This window comes from Tympanuchus pallidicinctus, unplaced genomic scaffold (genome assembly GCF_026119805.1).
Source record: "Tympanuchus pallidicinctus isolate F22 unplaced genomic scaffold, pur_lepc_1.0 scaffold5, whole genome shotgun sequence".
Lineage (NCBI taxonomy): Eukaryota > Metazoa > Chordata > Aves > Galliformes > Phasianidae > Tympanuchus > Tympanuchus pallidicinctus.
The window spans coordinates 67,496,174-67,516,104 of record NW_026294769.1 but is presented as its reverse complement, the minus strand read 5'-3'; the positions used below and the strand labels follow the sequence as shown (position 1 = coordinate 67,516,104).

At 36.7% G+C, this 19,931-nt stretch overlaps 1 protein-coding gene across 2 annotated transcripts in view; it reads left to right on the top strand.

The window, feature by feature from the left end:
• Positions 1 to 19,931, top strand: part of ADCY8 (adenylate cyclase 8) — a 119,990-nt gene that overhangs the window by 28,490 nt on the left and 71,569 nt on the right. For both annotated transcript variants that reach the window (XM_052704253.1, XM_052704252.1), the window contains exon 2: positions 3,096 to 3,245. In XM_052704253.1, the coding sequence (XP_052560213.1) occupies positions 3,096 to 3,245 (150 nt within the window). The remainder of the gene's footprint in view (positions 1 to 3,095; positions 3,246 to 19,931) is intronic.

The following is a 19,931-nucleotide window of genomic DNA, read 5'->3' as shown; positions in this document are numbered from 1 at the left end:
TGCTTGAAGGCGATCTGCTGAAGTGAGTGGCACTTGTCCTGAGTATTAGCAGAGACAGGTGACTGAACTGGGTGCATGTGGATGTTGTAATTGAATTTGCAAGCAAACCACAATACTCTGCCACTGCTTTTACCACTGAAATATACAGTTCAAATTTGTAAAATACTTTTATCTTTTTTCATCTTAAACCATAAGTTTTCTGGCATGTGAGTATAGATTATCCTCAGGTCAGTCAAAATGATATGAAATGCTGACTACTCCAACCACCCACAGCTGACTTCTGTTGTTCTGCTGCATGGCACAGTCCAAACTGGTCTTATTTCATGTCGGACTGTCATGCACTTAGAATCATAGAATCCTGAAATCACAGAATATCTCAAGTTGAAAGAGAATCATAAGGATGAGTCACACTACTGACTCCACACGGGATCACCAAAAAATCAGACCATGTGTCTGAGAGCATTGTCCAGACACTTCTTGCACTCCATGCCCACTGCCCTGGGCAGCCCGTTCCATGCCCACCACCCCCTGCTGCACACCCTGTCCCTGACCCCCACCCGCCCCTCCCCTGCACAGCTCCATCCGTTCCCTGGGCTCTGTCGCTGTCACACAGAGCAGAGCTCAGCGCTGCCCTCCGCTCCCTGTGAGGAGCTGCAGCCGCCATCAGGCTTCTCATCAGCTCCTCTGCTCTGGGCTGAACACACACAGGGATTTCAGTTGCTCCTCACACTTCTTGACCTCCAGAGCCTTCACCATCTTTGTTGACCCACTTACCAGCAGTCTGTGGCAGGAAGGAGTTATCTCATGGGCTAAAGTACTGTATTCTCTGTTTTATATAGTGGAACATAGGTGGAAAGTGTCTGCTGGAAGCTGGCTGGTCTGGGGAATGTTATCTCCAGTCAACCGTGGTGAGATAGAGGAAAGCAGAAAACAAGGAGATGGGATGGTGACAAACACAATAAGAATAAATAGTTTTAAGTTCCTCCCTTAAATAAAATAAAGGCTGCAAGGAGATATGCTGTATGTCAATAAAATCAGGGGAGCTGAAAGGAAGATGAAATGGAAATGATTAGTCACTGTGTCTCATAAGCATGATGGAGCACTCAAAGTAATAAGGTTGCAAACTAAAGCAAAAAAAAAAAAAAAAAAAAAAAAAATTTTAAACAGAAAGTGCCTAATTAAATGGTAGGCATTTTTTGCCATTGGATGTAGTAGGGGCCAAAGATATAACTTCAGGTAAATATCAGAGAAAAATGTACACAGTTGATCTACCAGGGGTTGCTAAACAAATGGATAGAGTATGCCACCTCCAGCTTACAGGTGCTGTAAAGAACAAGATCCTGGAAACTAGGATGATGCAAAGATCATGCTAATCACACCCTATTTCTCATAAGCTTGTCCTAGACGTCTATTATTGGCGAAGACTAAGCAGAGCTTCAGATGGAGCCAGGATATGCAATCTTATTTAATCATGGCATATAAACTGTAAATGAATTCCCTGTTTGATCATAGAACAATGTTCCAAATTCAGAAATACGGGAATATATAAAGCTGATGTTTCTGCCAAATGCATTTGGTTTGATATCAGATATCACTTTTGTAAACTACTTGAATGTGAGGAATGAGACCTGCAGATCTAAGGTACAGCGTCACAACAAGATTAGGAGTTTTTCTAAATGTTTTCTTCTATTAGAAGAAGCAGAAGTTGGATCTTGGTGCGACTGATTTATCAGATAACACTACAAAAATACAACTTTTAGCCAATGATATCCCTCAGCCACAGTTGGGTGGAGTGTTCAGGACAATTTAGAAAATACATTCTAATGCACTTGACTTGTCCGTGCACTCCTACCTAAGCATTCTCTGTAATTCGCAATCAGGGACAGGATTCAGAGTGGTGAACATTTTGTCCATCACTGCATGGCAGTTCTAATGTTGTTATGATCCTATAAGAATGACCCTCGCTGTTATGGTGCATAAGTATCAGAACCTGGACATCTCTGCTCACAGGTGATGCTGGCATGCAGGGTAATGTAGTCCACAGCTGCTTTGTCACCAGGACTGTAGTGCAACCCTGAAAAATGGGGCACAATTAGTGACACCTCATTAGCACAGTGGCTCTGACTGCACCATGACAGAGAGAAGAAAAAAATAACCTAAAAACAGAATGAAGCAAGAGCTGAGAGGACTTCCCATAAATTTGTAACATATATCAGCAATGAGGTGTTGGATAAAGAACTGAATTTGCAGGGCTCTTTTCTGTCTATAATGCATGCAAGTATTATACATTTCCTACTGTGTTTCCTGAAAGTTCCTCACTTGTTGATATGCTATGCCGTACAAATAAACAGAACACAGAGAGGTATCAATGACAAGCAAACAAGCCTTTGGAATTCAAACTGCCCAACCATCCACTCCCACTTGATCATTTAAGTTCATGTCTCAATGAACGAAGCTGTGATGCACCTTCTACAAGGAAAGAGTGCAGCTCTTACGTAAGCATTGGTGAATAAAAGGCTTGTGTACACAGGCATAGGTTATGCAAGTATTTGGTTATGCATTCAGCTTCTCTTGTTGGATAGTTCAGGATTCAGATCATGCAAACTTGTACTTTGGCACTAGCTGAAAATGAATTTATTTGATTTGATCAATAACAGAATAGCTATTATAACTGATACTAATTCTTAGCTAACTGGCACTCTTTGTTTTCCTTAATATGCCTTTGCTCTCAAACTAGCCATAAGACAAATCAAAAAGTTACTTCTACAGAAGAGGCAGTGCAAAAACAAATTGTTAATTGTGTTTGTAATCATTCCTGACTATAGCCCCATGAGTCAGTTCTTGGAAACATCATTTGTGGTTCAATTAGAGTTTAATGCCCCCAAATACTTTATACTTCTTCCTCAAGGCAGAGAGAATTTTATATATTTAATGCCTTTAATTAAGATCCAAGGGATTCCTCTATGCAAACTTTCATAGCCTTTTAGTTTTACAGTCAACATGACTGGAGAGCCACATTCTCATTCCCCCTTCATATTTAAACAGATATTTTTGCTTCTGTTACCTGATCAAATCATGCTTGTTTTTTGTTGCAGATAGCGGCCCAGGCAGTGCTATTTATGTGTATGAACACCGCAGGAATCTTCATTAGCTACCTATCAGACAGAGCACAACGTCAAGCCTTCCTGGAGACCAGAAGATGTGTAGAAGCCAGATTGAGGCTAGAGACAGAAAACCAGCGACAGGTATTCAAGAAGCACTCTTATTTTTGTATTAACTGGAATTGATAATTGAACAGCTCAGGCTGTTGGCTCATTTGTAGCCTCAGTATGATGCTATCTGATTTGTGAGGGGTAAGTGAGATGATTGCGGCCATTTTGCTGTTGTGTATTGATCTGATATGACAACTGAAAAATTTTCTTAGGGAAACCAGATGAATATCACTGTTTCTTCCCATACAAGAACAAGGGGTCATTGTGTGAAGCACTATCTCATAGCTTTTTAGAAATGGTTGTTTACACAAGTGGGGTTAAACTGGGGAGGTTGTTTCAGCATGTCTTGGATACAAAAAGCTTGTATTAGCTGAATTAAGCAACTTCATGGAAGAAAACTCTATCTAGATGGAGAAAATACTAAAACATTGCCTTTGCCTCCCAATGATTTTTCAGAGCTGAAATCCTACTACAAGGAAGTATCACTGTATGCTTTCTCTAATCCTAAACTCTTCTCTGAAAATCTCCTTTTGATCACTGTGAGCAATAACGTATTGGACTAGATGAACCTTTGGTCCAAACTTGTATAGTTGTTCTTAGGTATGTCATAATTTCCAATCCATAACTAAGAGACATCCAGTAAAATAAGTTTTCTGCTTACTGATTTCTGCTTAGGCAGTAGAAATGAGATGTACCGTTATGCACATTATGCTTTTTGACTGAAATATCAGAAGGTTCAGCTCTTATTTTAAAAGTTGCATGGAGATCAAAGTACAACCTATACACACTACACTGTTGTTTCTTACTCGTATTAATTTCATTCTTCTGTAAAGAAATGTGTGTTACTTTCCAATTTAATTTAGTTTAATTTATTAAAGTCACTTTCTTATAAAGATATTTAGGAAATGTAATGTTTTATACTTAAAGTGAGAATTGAAGCAATGACTGTGTTGAGTGCTGCCACTTACATGTGACAGAAGGTCTCTCCAGCCATGTCTGGGGGTCCTGAAGGAAAGCTGGATTCTCTCTAGAATGCTCTCTTCTCATTGTAAGTGTAGGAGTTCAGTTTTAGTTTTTGTGGCTTGGCTTGTTTTTGTTTTTTGTTTTGTTTTGTTTTTGTTTATAAAAAGCTCTTTTCTTGTCAATTCTTTTGTAAACTTGTACTTTGTAAGCTTTCATATTCAGTATCGTTCCCTATAGTTCAGTGCAAACTTCTTTAGAAAATGATAACAGGAATTTTCCCTGCTCCAGATAATTCTGAGGATGTTCCATTATAATATTTTTTATTTTCTCATGGAAAATGAAATTTCTATGAAGATAGCTTTTCTTTTTTTTTTTTTTTTTTTTTTATTTTATTTTTTTTTTTTTTGAGAAATTCAATTTTGCTGAAATTTTATTTCCTATTAGGAAAATGAAGACAAAGTGCTTGTATTTCAAAGGGTTTAAAAAAATAATAACAAAAACACAGGTTTTTTCAGTGCAGATGAAAGTAGGGCTTGCATCTGAAAGATTTGTTTCTCATAAATGTTGAACAGTGCATTTTGTTTTGGTCTGATGCCTTGCAAGATTCTAGGGCTGTGTTGTTCCCGGAGGACAGAACTTCATGGAGAGTTAGCCATTTATGACTGAGACTCACCTGTAACCAAACAAAGTACTGTGCCATAGGCATCATATGACTAGAAATGCATAGGGGAAAAGGTTTTCTGTCCAAGGACAATATCTTAGAGAAAAAATACAGGTATCTGATCACTTAATGAAATAGTTCTTTTAAAACTCAATGTAATGATAAGCTAGTCCCAAATTTAACCATTGGACTTGATGAGCTTGGAGGTCTTTCAATCTAAACAATTGTATGATTCTCTGTTTAGGAACAGAACATTTTGATATAATTCTAATTAATTTGATTCGAAAATTTGAACTCTTATATTATGAACACCTATACATGAATGTATACAAATTTTTACATATTACATATATTAAAGTAATATTACATTGTATGAGTATGATATATTTCTGTTAAATACCCTATAATCTATATTTTGCTGTGTATATCAATGCAAATGAATGATATGTTAGATCTATGTATTTCATACATATATGCATGAAATATATTTCATACCTGTATTATATACATATGTATATGTATATAGTATACAAAATATATACGCATATGTATGTATTATATATAATCTAAATACATACTTACATATTATATACAACATGTCTTTATCTGTATTTGGGACAAGAGCAACGATGACATATTCCAGTACTGGAATGAAGGGTATCTTCTCTGAGTCTTCTGTTTTTTCCATTTGTTTCCAAAGTAATGGCTCATGTAAGCAATTTCTAAATATGTTCCATTGAGGTGACTGAAAATGTCACACGCTGGGTGGCTGCTTTTTTCTTGTAGCTTTGTCATCTCCACAGGATTACTATCTGCAGGCAGTAATCCAAGCACTGTTGTTTGTTTTTTTTATTTTTATTTTCAAGACATTTGCATTTCATGATACAGGTAACGTAGTTTTTCTCCAAGTGGTATAAATATTATATTATTACATTACTATTATATTCATAGCACATTTAAAAAAAATTAAGGATGAATTTTGATAAATTCATTCTATAACTTTCCAGTAAACTTTTCTGATAACTGAAGAAGGGAAAAAAGAAAAAAAAAAAAAAAAAAAAGTGTACAAGCCAATAGCTGTGATATGGCTTCTGAAATTTTCTGAAAGTATGAACTGAGCAAGTGGACGTATAGTTATTTGTATAATTCTTCCAGATAATAATTCCAGGAGTCACACTGTGGCTTTAATGTTAGAAAAGACCAAGCAGAATATACAAATAAAATATTTCCTCCTTATTAAAAAGTTGCAGGGACTATATGGCAAAAAATATAATTACTTAAAATTGCAGGTAATATTCAATAAGAAATATGTACAAAGAGGAATAGTATATATATATATTTTTGAAGAGACTATTTTCTTTTGCTATATGCATTATGAACTATCTTAATTATTTTTATCAGTAGGTCTTCCAAAGTAGATGTTTTCAAAATTGCAATATGATTTTCCCATAAGCATAGGAAACTCCATCCTTAATAAGACTGAAAATCTGAATTCTTTTCCATTTTGGTTTATCTCTCCTCCAGTTCTCATAAGCTTTATAAACTTAATGTTTCTTACAGCAAGGTCAACATTTCTGTGGCTTTCAGTGGTGGTACTCTTTCCTTTTGTGGTAATGAATGGGATAATTGAAATCTCACAAGGTTTGTTTCCACTTCTTAAACTGAAAATAATAGTGAAAATTATAAGATGTCATAGATATTGCATGTCATATATGAAGTATGACAGATTGCCAGATAGGTCCCTTTTGGTCTGGTTTGAAACTGCCTTGGTTTAAATCAGAAGTAGGAAAAAACAATATGAGTTGAAAACTGAAGCAAGAAATTATAAGTACTCTTTTTTACTTTCATAAGTATTTACAGAGCAAATTACAGTTAAAAAATATATAAATACTTTTCATATGCTTCTGTTCATTTTTATGCATTGTTAAAACTAATACATAATGTCTGTGCTCTCAGAATCATCCCTCCAGTTTTTCAGTATACCTTACACTGATCACCTTAAAGCATCTATCATTCTAATAACTAAATGCCAAGCTGTCACATTAAGCAACGCATAATACCTAGAAGAGCCCATAATGGAAAATCACTAGTTGTGAAGTAAACAAAATCTGTTTTAGAGGCAGTAAAGAGGTAGCATGAGACATACGTAGTTGTATAAAGAAACAGTAAAAATGATAAATAAGGAATCTGTTTGGGTTTCAGGGATTTTGAAGATTTCCCTAGTGATACTTTCAGATTTTCAAGAAAACATATAAAGTTTCGACATCAGCTTCAGTCTTGTGGTGCAAAGCAAGAGGTGAAGAGAACATTTCCTGATGAAATTCATCTTGACAAGACAAATATTTTTCAGTGAAAATACTTTCATAAATTAATTTGTCATCATCCTTTTTGTACAGTGTAATGAATATGGAAGTTAAAACCACCAAAACAGTAGTTTGCCTCTTGATGGCAGAATGATGTTTTTGTGTGTTTGTAGAAGAACAAACAGCAATTCTGAGGTGGAACTTTGAAAGATGTGATTTTTTTTATTATTTTCTCTTTTCAGATACTGTCATTTTCCAGCAGTTTGTGACCTCTTTCTTTTCTGAGACTTTTAGGATTTAAGGATCCCTGTTTCTGTTTCAGTATGGTTGATACACGTATTTTTTTTTTTTCCAGTTTGACTTCAAGTCTATTAGTTCATTCTCCATAGAAAATATCCACAGGTGCACAGGTTTAGCTTTCAAGCAGATTGCAAGACATTCATCTACTGCACAGGTAGATGTAGTCAGGTAATGAAATGTAGACAGGTAATGAAATGTGTGAAGGGAAGAATTTTAAGGAATCTTTCTAAAGTTTGACAGCTTCTAAATGACTTAAATTCCAGTTTCCGCATTTGAAAACCAAACACAAAATCAAACAGAATTGGAGTTGTAGAACTCTGTTTCATCCTTCCTCTCCCATCACCATTTACTCTTTACAAGTCTTTCAAGTAAAATTTTCACAAGTATTTCTGAAAGATCAGCGTTTCAGCCTAATTGTCAAAAGTAACAAATTCATTGAAGATCTGATATTTATATATGTATATTTACTTTTTGTCACTGTTTTAAGTCCCGTGATTTCTGTAATGTACAGGGACAGGTACATGGAATTGGGGCATTAACACTTTAAAAAAAAAAAAATATATATATATATATAAAAAAACCAAAAAAATATAAAACCATGACAATTTTTCATTAATTTTCAGAAGCAATGTCTTTCCTAAATGTAATCACTATTTTAATAAAGTGAAGAGTACAGTGGGTAGTAGTAGTTGTAAATTGCTTATATTTAAGATGTATACTTATATCAAACAGCCATAGTGGCAGTCATAAAATGTCTTCCAGTTTTGTTTTCAGTACATGGCAATTGTGTATAAATGAAGAAAATGAGGTTCTCAGTTTTCCCGAATCCTTTTTATTTTCAGTAACATCATCGCTTACCATTACCTGTTTGAAGTTTTAATTCTATACTTTCATTTGGTTTCTCTGCATTTCAAAAAAGTTTACACTTGGCATTGCACTTTGTTAACAACCAGTTCAAAAACATTGTCTTCCTTTTTACCTTGATTTTATTGTAAAGGCACAGCAGGTAATTCTGCTTTCATTATATCTAGGCAATGAAAAAGGAAAATGTATTTTCTTAATTAGCTACTGCAACACTTTCATAAATAACAAATAATATATTTTCCTCATTGTCAAAATGCTATGAAATTGCCCTCAGTGAAGAACAGGAACGTGTATTGCATCTCATTTTCATTTCTACTTCTCTTCAAAGCAAAATCCCTAACTTCACATGAATTACATATTAAATCCACGGATACATTGAAATGATGTCTCTATGAATAATTGAATTTATAATAATCTCTGGTGTCCTTACCTGCTCTTTCCCAGGCAATTCATCTTTGCTTGAAATTTGTCTAACATTTTAAACTTTCAAATATTGTCATTTAATTATGCAGAACATCTCAGATAATTGCTTTTCCCTGCACCACATATACATATATCAAGCTATACATATCAGAAAGTAATTATTATGCAGGGATATTAATATTTTGACTTCAAATTTCCACTAACTAAAGATGGAAATAGAGGCTTAAAACAACTACTAAGAGAACATCGCAGAAGTTAGTTTGCTAAATCATTTTAAAAATCAGTCCAGCACATATCCACAATACTGGGGGTTTTGTAATATGATCTCAACGTTACTGGAATGCTACTCATAGAAAAGTTATTTTACTGATGGTTAAGAGATTTCTCTCATGTGATGTCTACAGTTTTATTCTCCAGCACCCCTCTAAACACAGTGAGACTATAAAAGCCTTTCTGGATCTAGAAATGGTAAAAGTGAGTAGGATGCTTCATTAAAGATAAGTTAATGAACCATATCCTACTAATATTATGATCTGTGGATTTGAATAGTGTTTCAAAATAATAAGAGGAAAAAAAATAATCTCTGAAACATTTTATTTGCACAATTTCTGTTCGATTTGGAGCACATGATGGTGTCTTACAAAAGAAGAATTTTCCTTGCAGTTGTTTGAATTGACAAGTGAAATCCATCTAGATCTGTGTGATGCTCACTTTCATCCTCTGCTGACGTTTTTGTTCTTGTTCCCACTGCAGCAGGTTCTGTATGATTCACGAAAAAGAAAACTCCCTACTGGGTTCATAGAGAGCTCACCAGCAAAGTGCATTGCCACTGCTGTGCTAAGCCACTGATGGGGATGAAGACTTGAATCAGAAAGAAATCACCCAGTATTTAGGACCTGAGAAGTAATATATACTCAGGCAAGAAAGTCCAGACTGTCATTATTCTTGACCCACCAAGCTTCAGGAGATGCTTCCTGTTGAGCTGGGGTGAAGTCAGGAATCTACAGTTATAATCCTCAGTTTTTTCAAATATGTGGTGAATAATAAGAAAAAATCTCTTCTTCATTAAATCACCTGAGAAGAAGAGTCCATACAAGAGTGCCCTAGCAGTCGTCTCCTCACTGCAAATCACACTGACTTACATTCCAGCTGGTTTATCTCTCATATAGTATTCCACAAACTCTAATTTCATTTTGAAAGTTAAATTAGTTTGGTTATTATTTCACTTGATTTCCACAAAGGATTTGAATTCAACCACTCTAAAGGACCATTTTACTACTTGAACAAAGTAGTAAAATTTGAACAAAATTTTACTACTTCAACAAAAGGCATGGTATGAGCTTACTTCCTATTTTTCCAGTTTGTTTCTTTGGTTTATAGAAGGAGAGTACACTTCTCAGTCTTCAGAACAGTCATCTGCTGGCCTATTTAGCCTCTTGTGGCTGTTATCTGTGGAACAACAGTAATCTTGTCTTAATCTCTTCTCCACTAGAAAAATGTTCTGTCTGAGCATTTGTTTCCCTTCTACCACTACTTTCATGCAATTTTTTTCACGCTTTCCTCTGCAACAGTCTTTATTTTCTAAAGCTTAAATTAACTCTGGGCCGATTGATGAATTCTGTATTTGTTTGCTTTATAAAGAAGCTTACATGTTGTGTAGGTTTTTCAAGCTCTTACAGATCTAGATTTTAATCAACATTCAGTACTTTGCAACCTTTAAAGTAAGAACAGATTTGGCTGGGATTGGAAATGAAGCTTTAAGAGGGTTAAATACTATGAAGTCATCTTATTTGATACTTTTACTAAGAATATGAAAATCTGTCTAAACTGGTACGAGGATGAAGTTCAGATTTAGTATGAAAAAACAGTAATTGGAAGTTTACAGATCATACATGCCATCTTTTTCACTGCAAAACTAGTTTTTCAATGCTTCATAAATAAAAATGGTGAACACAATAATTGAGACTATTTTCAGTTGGTAGACAATAACAATAACTGTAAGTCTCTGGTTGCATTTTAGTCAGCTTTCTTCTTTACAGGAAGATCAGCCTGTTGAATCTGAGATACTCAGAATGGCTTTCCAGTTCTTCAGAATTTCTTACTTAATAGAGCCTTTCTCTAAAAAACTAATCTCAGTAGAAATTTGTTCTTTTCATGCATTTATATTTCAGTAGGTAACTGGAAAAACATCACAGAACTATCGTCAAATGGTTCATCCACTTACATCCACTTTTAGTAAAAAATACGTTTCACATGTCAGATTTTAGGTGCTGTTCTTTTGTATTCTGTTCGTCCACACTTGTGAAATTTGCTTCTGTTTGTTTCTGGTTCTCAGGGCATAACCCACAGATCTAGCTTTCAAGTATAAATTCAAGATAAACTCAAGGTAAAAATCATCCTCTACCATCTCTCCCACTCCTTGGAAACCTAAAATAATTATTTGGACTCAAATAGAGAAATGAGATTTAAAGCCAACATTAGAGAGATGAGAATGAGACCCTGAGCTGCCCTTTATACCGAGAGAAGTGTCACAGCTTTGTGCATGGGAATTTTCCCTAGAAGATACTGATGAGGACTAAAACTGTTTCCCACTGCTAGTAGGCTAGTAGAGGTCTTTTGGATTGACCAGTGCTAAAGGTACTTTCCCAAACTTTTTCATCTCTAAAACAATTAATGCTGTGCTGGTCAGTAGTAAATGTGACTGACTGCACATTGATTTGTATCAATTGCCTCCTACTTCCACATTCTCCATTCCTTGCTAAAGAGATATTAATAAGCAAAAACCAAAATAGCAATCAAAAAAAGCCATGACCCTGCTACCACCTGCTCATGAGCCATGCTGATTGCCTCACAGATGTGAGGCAAAGAAGCAAAAATGAAATGAGTAATGGGAATGAAATGGTTTATGCTCCATACAGTGACAGATGATGGGGAGGGAGATGCTTCCCCTGGTCTGCATTGCAGTCATCTCTGCTTAACTAAAGAACTCCAGGCTCCAAATTTGAGGCTACCACCTCTCTTGAGCTCTAAGTAGATTTACCTGTTTTAAATTCAGTTTTCTTCCTTGTTCAGGATCAGAACTTTATGCTAACATTCCTTAATAACATGAGAGGAGTGAAGGAGGAGTCTTTCAAAAATCATTATAAATATTGCAATTAACAGGGTCAGAGGATCAGATAATAGTTTTAAATTATCTGACTATTAACAGTATGAATTCTAAGCTAACCAGAGCCATGTTGCTAATGCTATTGCTAAGAGAATTTAAAGTAAAATAAATTTTTAAAATTAAAATATATTTGATTTAGATAAACTGACCGTTGTTCCACCTTCTGAGACCTCTCAGGGGATGTTTTATATAGTTTGTGCTGGTTAAGTTTGATGTTATGTCTCCGACAAGGTGGATTATTTGTTTTACCAGAATAGATAACCTCCCAGCTCTTTTCAATCTCATTGTTCTGCAATGTTTTTGTCACACAAGGCTGAAAACAATTAATGGTAGTTGAACTTGCAGTCAGACACTTCCTATGTCACTAGCTGCAATAACTGTCGAGAAAAATATATGTTGTTGAAGTGGTCTAGTTATTTCTGAAGTGGCAAATAAAGTAACAAAATGTAAATATATATACATAAATAGAAAGTACAAATAATGCACAACAGTTACACAATGATTCACCAACAGCAGATTCAAAGCAGTCCTAGAAAAGTGATAGTGCACTGGGTCATGGAAGTACAGATGTTGAATTCAGATGTAGCTACCTTTCAGAACAAAATTGACAGCAGCAGTTTACTCTGCCTTTTTTTTTTTTTTTTTTTTTAATGGTAAGGCAAGAAATATGTTATGATTATGCCATTATGGAACTGCTGTGCTGTATATGTGTCTGTTTTCTGTTCTTAAGGTATGGTTCAGTCCTTGCTGTCTGCAGAAATTTATGGAAGCCAATATGCTAGAAGACAGTACAATATTTTTTGTTGAGGTATTTGTCAAATTTCCAAATAAATGAGGGAAAAATAAAGCATCACGGGATTTGGAAGAAACAATTACAAAACACTAAACTTTAAATTGTAATGTACAGATACGTATGATAGATGACTCTAGAACTGAACAGTATTGCTAATAAGCATAAATGTTTTCTTCAACAAGATAGCTCAGTAAGACATATTGATTTGTAACTCTTGGTGTTTACAGTATCTTTGTCACATGGTTGATCATCACATTAGAATATAATTATAACATGTTCTTCGTTAAGATAAATAGTGTATTAGGATCCAGAGGATTTGGTTTTTTAAGCATTCTGTATAGGCATACTGCATTTGAGACCTGTACTTTCTATAGTTTATGTTAAAAGTCAGCACATGACAAAGCAGTGCCAGGAGATTGTTTTGTGATGTAACCAAGTAATTCTAATAAGTGACTGCTGATGTTAAGGAGCGCAGACTTGTTTTTTGCAAATATTAACCCTATGCATGCTTCCATCCACTCTCACGCAAGACATTGCTGCTTGTGTGACTTTATGGTGAGCTGATCCATTCTGCTGCACTTAATTTCAATATTCAGTATTCAGCAGGAAAAAAAGAAATGATTTTAAGTTGAAGGAGGGAAGATTCAGGTTGGATGTCATTGGGAAGTTCTTTACAGAGAGAGTGGTGAGGTGCTGGAACAGGCTGCCCTGTTGCCAGGTTGTGGATGCCCTGTCCCTGAAGATGTTCAGGGCCAGATTGGATGGGGCCCTGGGCAGCCTGGTCTAGTATTAAATGGGGAGGTTGGTGGGCCTGCATGTGGCAGGGGTTGGAGATTCATGATCCTTGAGGTCCCTTCCAACCCTGGCCATTCTGTGATTCTGTGAATGACACTTTTAAACTAAGAAATACAGGATAAATAACATGCCAAAAAATATCCCTAATGGAAAATGTTGTTCTACCACTTCTCTGCATGCTACAGGATGAACTAAGTTTTTAAGAGGCCAAAATGACACTGGAAAGACATGAAAATGCAAACTGGAAGTACTAGAATCAGTCTTATGTGGCTCAGGTTACACAGGGCGAGCAGGCATTAAGACCGCAATTTTCTTACATAGAAAACTGTCTGATCAGAAAGTTACTTTCTCTTACACTTGGCAACTGACTGTTAATCATCAAGTCTCACAAGGATTTTGTAATATGGCTTCAAGTACTTGTGTCTTTCAACCATTTGTAATCCAAACAAAGAAAAGGAACAATAATATCTTGAAATATTTGCTTTTGGCCCAGAATGGGACATGGCAATGGGAACTGCCTAAATTCAAATAAAAGAAAGATATAGAGCTCATATAGAAGAGCTCATCAGTAGAGCTTCAGGCTACATTTGAATGGGGAAAGGGATAAAACCAGACTTGCCAGTGATAAGCTATGGGATGACATGACGAAATTTGAGGGACTGTGTGAGATCCTTCAGTCTCCTCCAGGAGGTACATGGAGTAATGTACAATGACACACATTTGAAATGTTTCTACGCCAAAGCACACAGTATTAGAAACAAGCAAGAGGATCTAGAAGTCTGGGCTCAGTTCCAGAGCTACAAAACACTGACATAAGTGAAACCTGGCAGAAAGAGTCCTGAGACTGGTGTATTACAAGGGACAGCTCTAGGCTCTTCAGTAGGGACAGTCAGGGCAGGTAAGGTGGGGAAGTGGTACTGTATATAATGGAGGGGATGATCTGTATGATGCTCTTTGACACAGTTGAGAACCTCTGGGTAAGGATTTAGAGACAAATAAATAAAGTGGGTATTGTGTGAGTCTACTCCAAGCCATTTGGCCATAATAAATTATTCTTTAAGGAACTAAGAGATACCTCTAGATCAGCTGCCCTTGTCCTTATGAGTGGCTTCAACTTGCTAGATGCTAACTGAGAATACCACAGAGCTAACAGAAACAGATAATTAGGAACAGGAGATTCCTAAAACACCTTGAAACATTCCTGGTACGGGTACCAAACGAGACAATTAGGAAAGATGCTTTCCTGGATTTATTGCTTATAAACATAGAAGGTCTTGTGGGTGAAGTGGTGATTCATGGCTGTCTTAGCCATAGTAAACATGAAGTAGACATGTTTAAAATCTTTATTGATAGGAAGAAAACTGCCACCAAAACTTTAACCCTGGATATGTGGAAAGCAGATTTCAGGCTGTTCAGGGAACTAGTAATAAAGGTTCCCTTTTGAAGACTTTGGAGACCGTCACCATCAGTGCTGGTCACTTTGTAAGTACCTCCCCTAAAAAGCACAAAAACAAGCAATTCCAAAATGTTGGAAGTCAAGCAGGTGAGGCAGACATGCTGCTTGACCGAGCAGGGTTCTTCTTCTAGAGCTTAAGCAAAAAAGGAAAGTGGAAGTGAGGTCAAAAGATATGGAAGGACTGCAGAGATGCAGTTCACCATCATGGGGAAAGAATACATACAGCCAAAGCCCAATGAAAGTTGAAAAAAGTCCAATTAAAGTTGACCATTACTGTGATAGACAACTAAAAAGGCACTGGAATGGGCTTCTCAAGGCTGTGGTCATGGCACCAAGCTGCCCAAATTCAAGAAGCATGACTCTCTAAGATGTTTGGATGACACTCTAAGAAATATGGTGTGAATTTTGAGTTGTCATGCAAAGAGTCAGAAGATGGGCTCATTGGACTGGATGGATCCTTCGCAACTCAAGATATTTTATGATTTTTATTCTGTGATATCACATATTACTGCAATAAGTAGCAAATGCTAATAGGCAACCTCATAACCCCACAAGTCTGGACATATTAGATACCGCAGTTCCTCCTATATTTTTAATTACTTGCTATTGTCTTGATAACACTCAGGAAAAATGAGTGCAAGTAGAATTGTCCATTGTGTACTATGAATGAAAATAATTCTCTTTAGACTTGGTCATCATAGTGAAAGGTGCAAATTCCTATTTTCTAGAGTGGCATTTACAATAATTACATTTATTCTGAACAGTGTCATTTTCCAGTAGAAAACAATACCATTTTTATCTGCTTTTCTTAAATGTAACAAAGGCTCATGTTCCAGATAGCTAAAAACACTGCTCTGAACAGCCCTTTTCTCATGCTATTATACTTAGTGCTTAAGACAATGAAGATTCCATGGTATTAATAACAAATAATAACATTGTTGAAGTCCAGCTTGAAAGTCCAAGCAAAATATTTCCTTAAAATCAGTGTGTGAAGTGTGGGACAACTGGCATATTTAATATTTTGTGTGTATATCCACTCAGTTTTTAACTGAACTCTCTTGGGAATAGCCAAATGCAAGTCAAGCATGTCTGCCTGCAAGATATTTGTAGGTTCACTCACCTGGAAGTATGTGTAGAAATGGAAGAACAAAACCTAAACAGAACTAACAGTCAAAGGGTATTTTTCATCCCTAAGTGAAGACAACACTGATAAAGATTTTGAGAAAGAAAGGAAAATCGCAGCATAGACAAAATTTTGATTTTTGCCTTATACTGTTTAGGGGGAGCTGGCACAGGAAGATTATTCAGACAATAGACTTTGCAGGGCTGTCATCCACCCACATTCTGCAATGAAATATCAAGGAGTTTGATTTTCCTCTTGGCAACCTCCTGCAGGTCCTTGAGAGCAGTCCTGTGGAGAAGGACCTGGGGGTCCTGATAGATGAAAAACTTAACATGAGCCAGCAATATGCTCTTGTGGCTCGTAAGGCAAATTGTGTCCTGGGCTCCAGCAGAAGACAGGTGGCCAGCAGGGACAGGAAGGTGATTGTCTCTCTCTACTCTGCACTTGTGAAGCCCTATCTGGAATACTGCGTCCAAGTGTAGAGCCCCCAGTACAAAAAAGACAGAGCGTTGGAGAGGGTCCAGAAGAGGGCCAGAAAGATGATCCCCTATGAAGACAGGCTGAGGGAGCTGGGCTTGTTCAGCCTGGAGAAAAGAAGGCTGCGGGATGACCTCATTGCAGCCTTTCAGTACATAAAGGGAGCCTACAAACAGGAGGGGAATCAACTCTTTGAAAGGGTTGATAACTGCAGGACAAGAGGAAATAGTTTTAAGTTGAGGGAGGGAAGATTTAGGTTGGATGTCACTGGGAAGTTCTTTACAGAGAGAGTGGTGAGGTTCTGGAACAGGCTGCCCAGAGAGGTTATGGATGCCCCGTCCCTGGAGGTGTTCAAGGCCAAATTGGATGGGGCCCTGGGCAGCTTGGTCTACTATTAAATGGGGAAGTTGGTGGGCCTGCATGTGGTGGGGTTGGAGATTCATGATCCTTCAGGTCCTTTGCAACCCTGCCCATTCTGTAATTTACTCTTAAATTTGGCTGCTTCATCTCAGGTACTGAAGTTATTATTGCCATGAATGGTTAAGAGAATAACAGATCACTAGTTATTTTATAACATCCCTTTTTCACTATTGTATTATATGTATGTTCTCTTGAACAAATAAATGCCTGTTCCTTTTCAAAGCACTTACCTCTACTGCTGCTCACCTCTCAGTTGTCTCCACTTACCTAATTGCTCAACTAGGAAGCTTTCAGCAGTGGTGAATGATGTGGTTCTCTTCATCATAGAGTTCATGATATTTCTTTATCAGATCTTTCTCTGAATCAGAGAAGATACTTTTTCTGTTTGTTTGTTCATATATTTCCTTCCCTTTGAAGATGTCTTCTAGAAGAGACTGGATTAGATTAGAAATGTGAGGACATTTAAATAACACAGGTAGTATGGTACAGAAAACTATCAAATTTTTTGCAGTTTTCTTCTCTGTGGTTTGTAACCTTTTTTTTGTTTGTTTGTTTTTCTTTTTTTTTTTTAAATATAACCTCCACACAATTGCACTATTCTCCATCACAGTATGTGCAAATATAGCTAGTTTGAAGAGGAGCTATATCACTGTATGGGAACTGCTGAATCATAGCATGAACCTCCGACTGATCACCTGAGATGAGCAATGAGTCAGCCATGGGAGCACAGGTGAATTGCCTTCACCTGTGCTGCCAGAAGGGTTAGAGCCTGGCTCCACCTCTCCTAGACCCATTTAAGAGCTGACTACCAGTGGGAAGGGTATTTTTGGGAGATCTGCTCTGCTGGAGCTTTGTAAGTAAGCCCATGATATGGGTAAGCATCCTATCTTTTCTGTTTTGGTGTAATAACTGTGTAGCTCAATTCTGGTATATCTCATAACTGTAGTATTTGTACATTCATTTGGTTTATGATCACAGAAATCATTATGTGTAGGGGATGGTGACTTGACAGACTTGGATAACAATGAGATTTTTGGGAGGCAGCTGATTCAGTATCCCCATCAGCATGTAAGTCTGGTATCGTATAATAGCAGCTTAGAACAGTACAGGATGTTTGATACTGAAAGATTCAAGAGTTTACTTTCTTGTCAATGTTTCAATACCCAAGATTTGCCTTACGGATGGGCTACTTCATAAAGATTTATATATAAATTCACGCATGCTTGTAGAATTGCTTACATGTCATTATAACTGTTCTTATTTTTTCAGTATATTTCCAATGTAACAGAGGTAATACTGAGCAGTGACATGAGGTGTATGTATGCCTTCAATTGATGTCCTGACGAGAGCTCTCCATATGATGTAGTATTAATAGAGAAAGGTAGAAGGAGAGGCATACTAATTAACCTCTGTTTTTATGGGTCACTGCCAGACCTTATGTGCAACCAAAACCATTTAACTTAACTTAATGAGTTGTGTGAAGGTTAAGGTATCAAATGTGTTGGACTTATTTTTCTTGGCTTAGGGAACACATGTCAAATAAACTATCCTTTGCTTAAATAAATTTTATAGAGCAATAGATTGGTAACACTTCTATGAATGCAAACAAGGAATATAATCTTTTTGTGATGTGAAGAGAAACTTGTTCCTCATTTTCAGCCTATGTCTATGAAGAAGTTGCCTTTTTTTAATGTTCTGTTTGTACAGGTTTCATGAGCAGTTCAATAATAACCAGATTTTCTGTTTGTTTACTTACTTTAATCTTCTTTTCTTTTTGAATTTGTATTCCTAATTTTCTCCATACAAGAATAAGGTAGGTAATAACATATTTCTTCTTATACTGGCAATATTTTGTGCTACTTTTAAAGTATCTATACATTAAATACCTTAATCATGTGGCTCCCTGGAAGACTGATCAAAGGGTAGATTTATTAGATGACCATACTGAGCAATGTATCATAATAGTGAAAGAAGAAGAGAATTTATAGCGTAAGTATTTTCTGTTATAGGAGGCTGACGGTTACAAAAAATCAGAAATATTTCTGCTTCTTAGAAGGTCAATCAGCAGACATTCCCAACATGCCATCTTAAGAGTGCGTGGGGTATTTGCTAGAGAGTGGAACTACCCAAGGGCCAGACTTTTCTGTGAAAACCTAGCCCTGCAGGAGTGGGAAGGACCTCTTGGGGACTGGTTTACTTCTTGCTGTCACAATACACACAGCTCTTCTACATCAGAAGTAGAGGGGAAGATAGCAGAATTCCCAGGTGTGAAGGGCAGAAAAAGTCAAAACAATGTTTTTGTGCTAAAATTAGTACAATCTGTACAAGCATATGGAGAAACAGAAGGTCTGAGTTACGCTTTTCTCCAGGAAAAAAAAGGGAGTTTGCCATAATAAATAGCGAGCTCACTGCATGTTTGCTCACTACCTCTCATTACTTTTCTTTGTTCTCCTTTCTGAAGGCAGCCCTGGTTCAGTGAAGTTTTTTGGAACAGGTAGATTCGAAGAGTCCTTGTTCTCTCATCTTGTGTGTTAGCATGCTCTGCAGACAGTTTCCCAGGAGAAAGCCGCTGCCTCTGAGCAACACGTTATGCACTTCTGCTCCAGCAGAAGCTATTAGCAGTGTGTACTTTGCTTTCTTAAGTAAACATGCAGTCCACCTCAGCTAGGGCTGCCATGCAGACAAATGAAGGTGTTTATCCGCACTGTGCTTTCATGGTGGCTAAGAACTTTTTTTTTTTTTTTTTTTTTTACAAACTACTAAAAGTACACAGATTTTACATAATTTTCATTGCAGAAGATAAAGGCTAGAAACTATACTGTGTCCTAAAAATGCTGGGGAGGGGTACCTTAATTTTTTTTCTCATCTGCTTCATCTTCTGATACATTTCATTTATGGTATCTGCTGGTACCAGAAGGAACCTCTTCATGAGAACTTTGTCTTTCACCCTGATTCCACCTATCTTATAGTTCTTC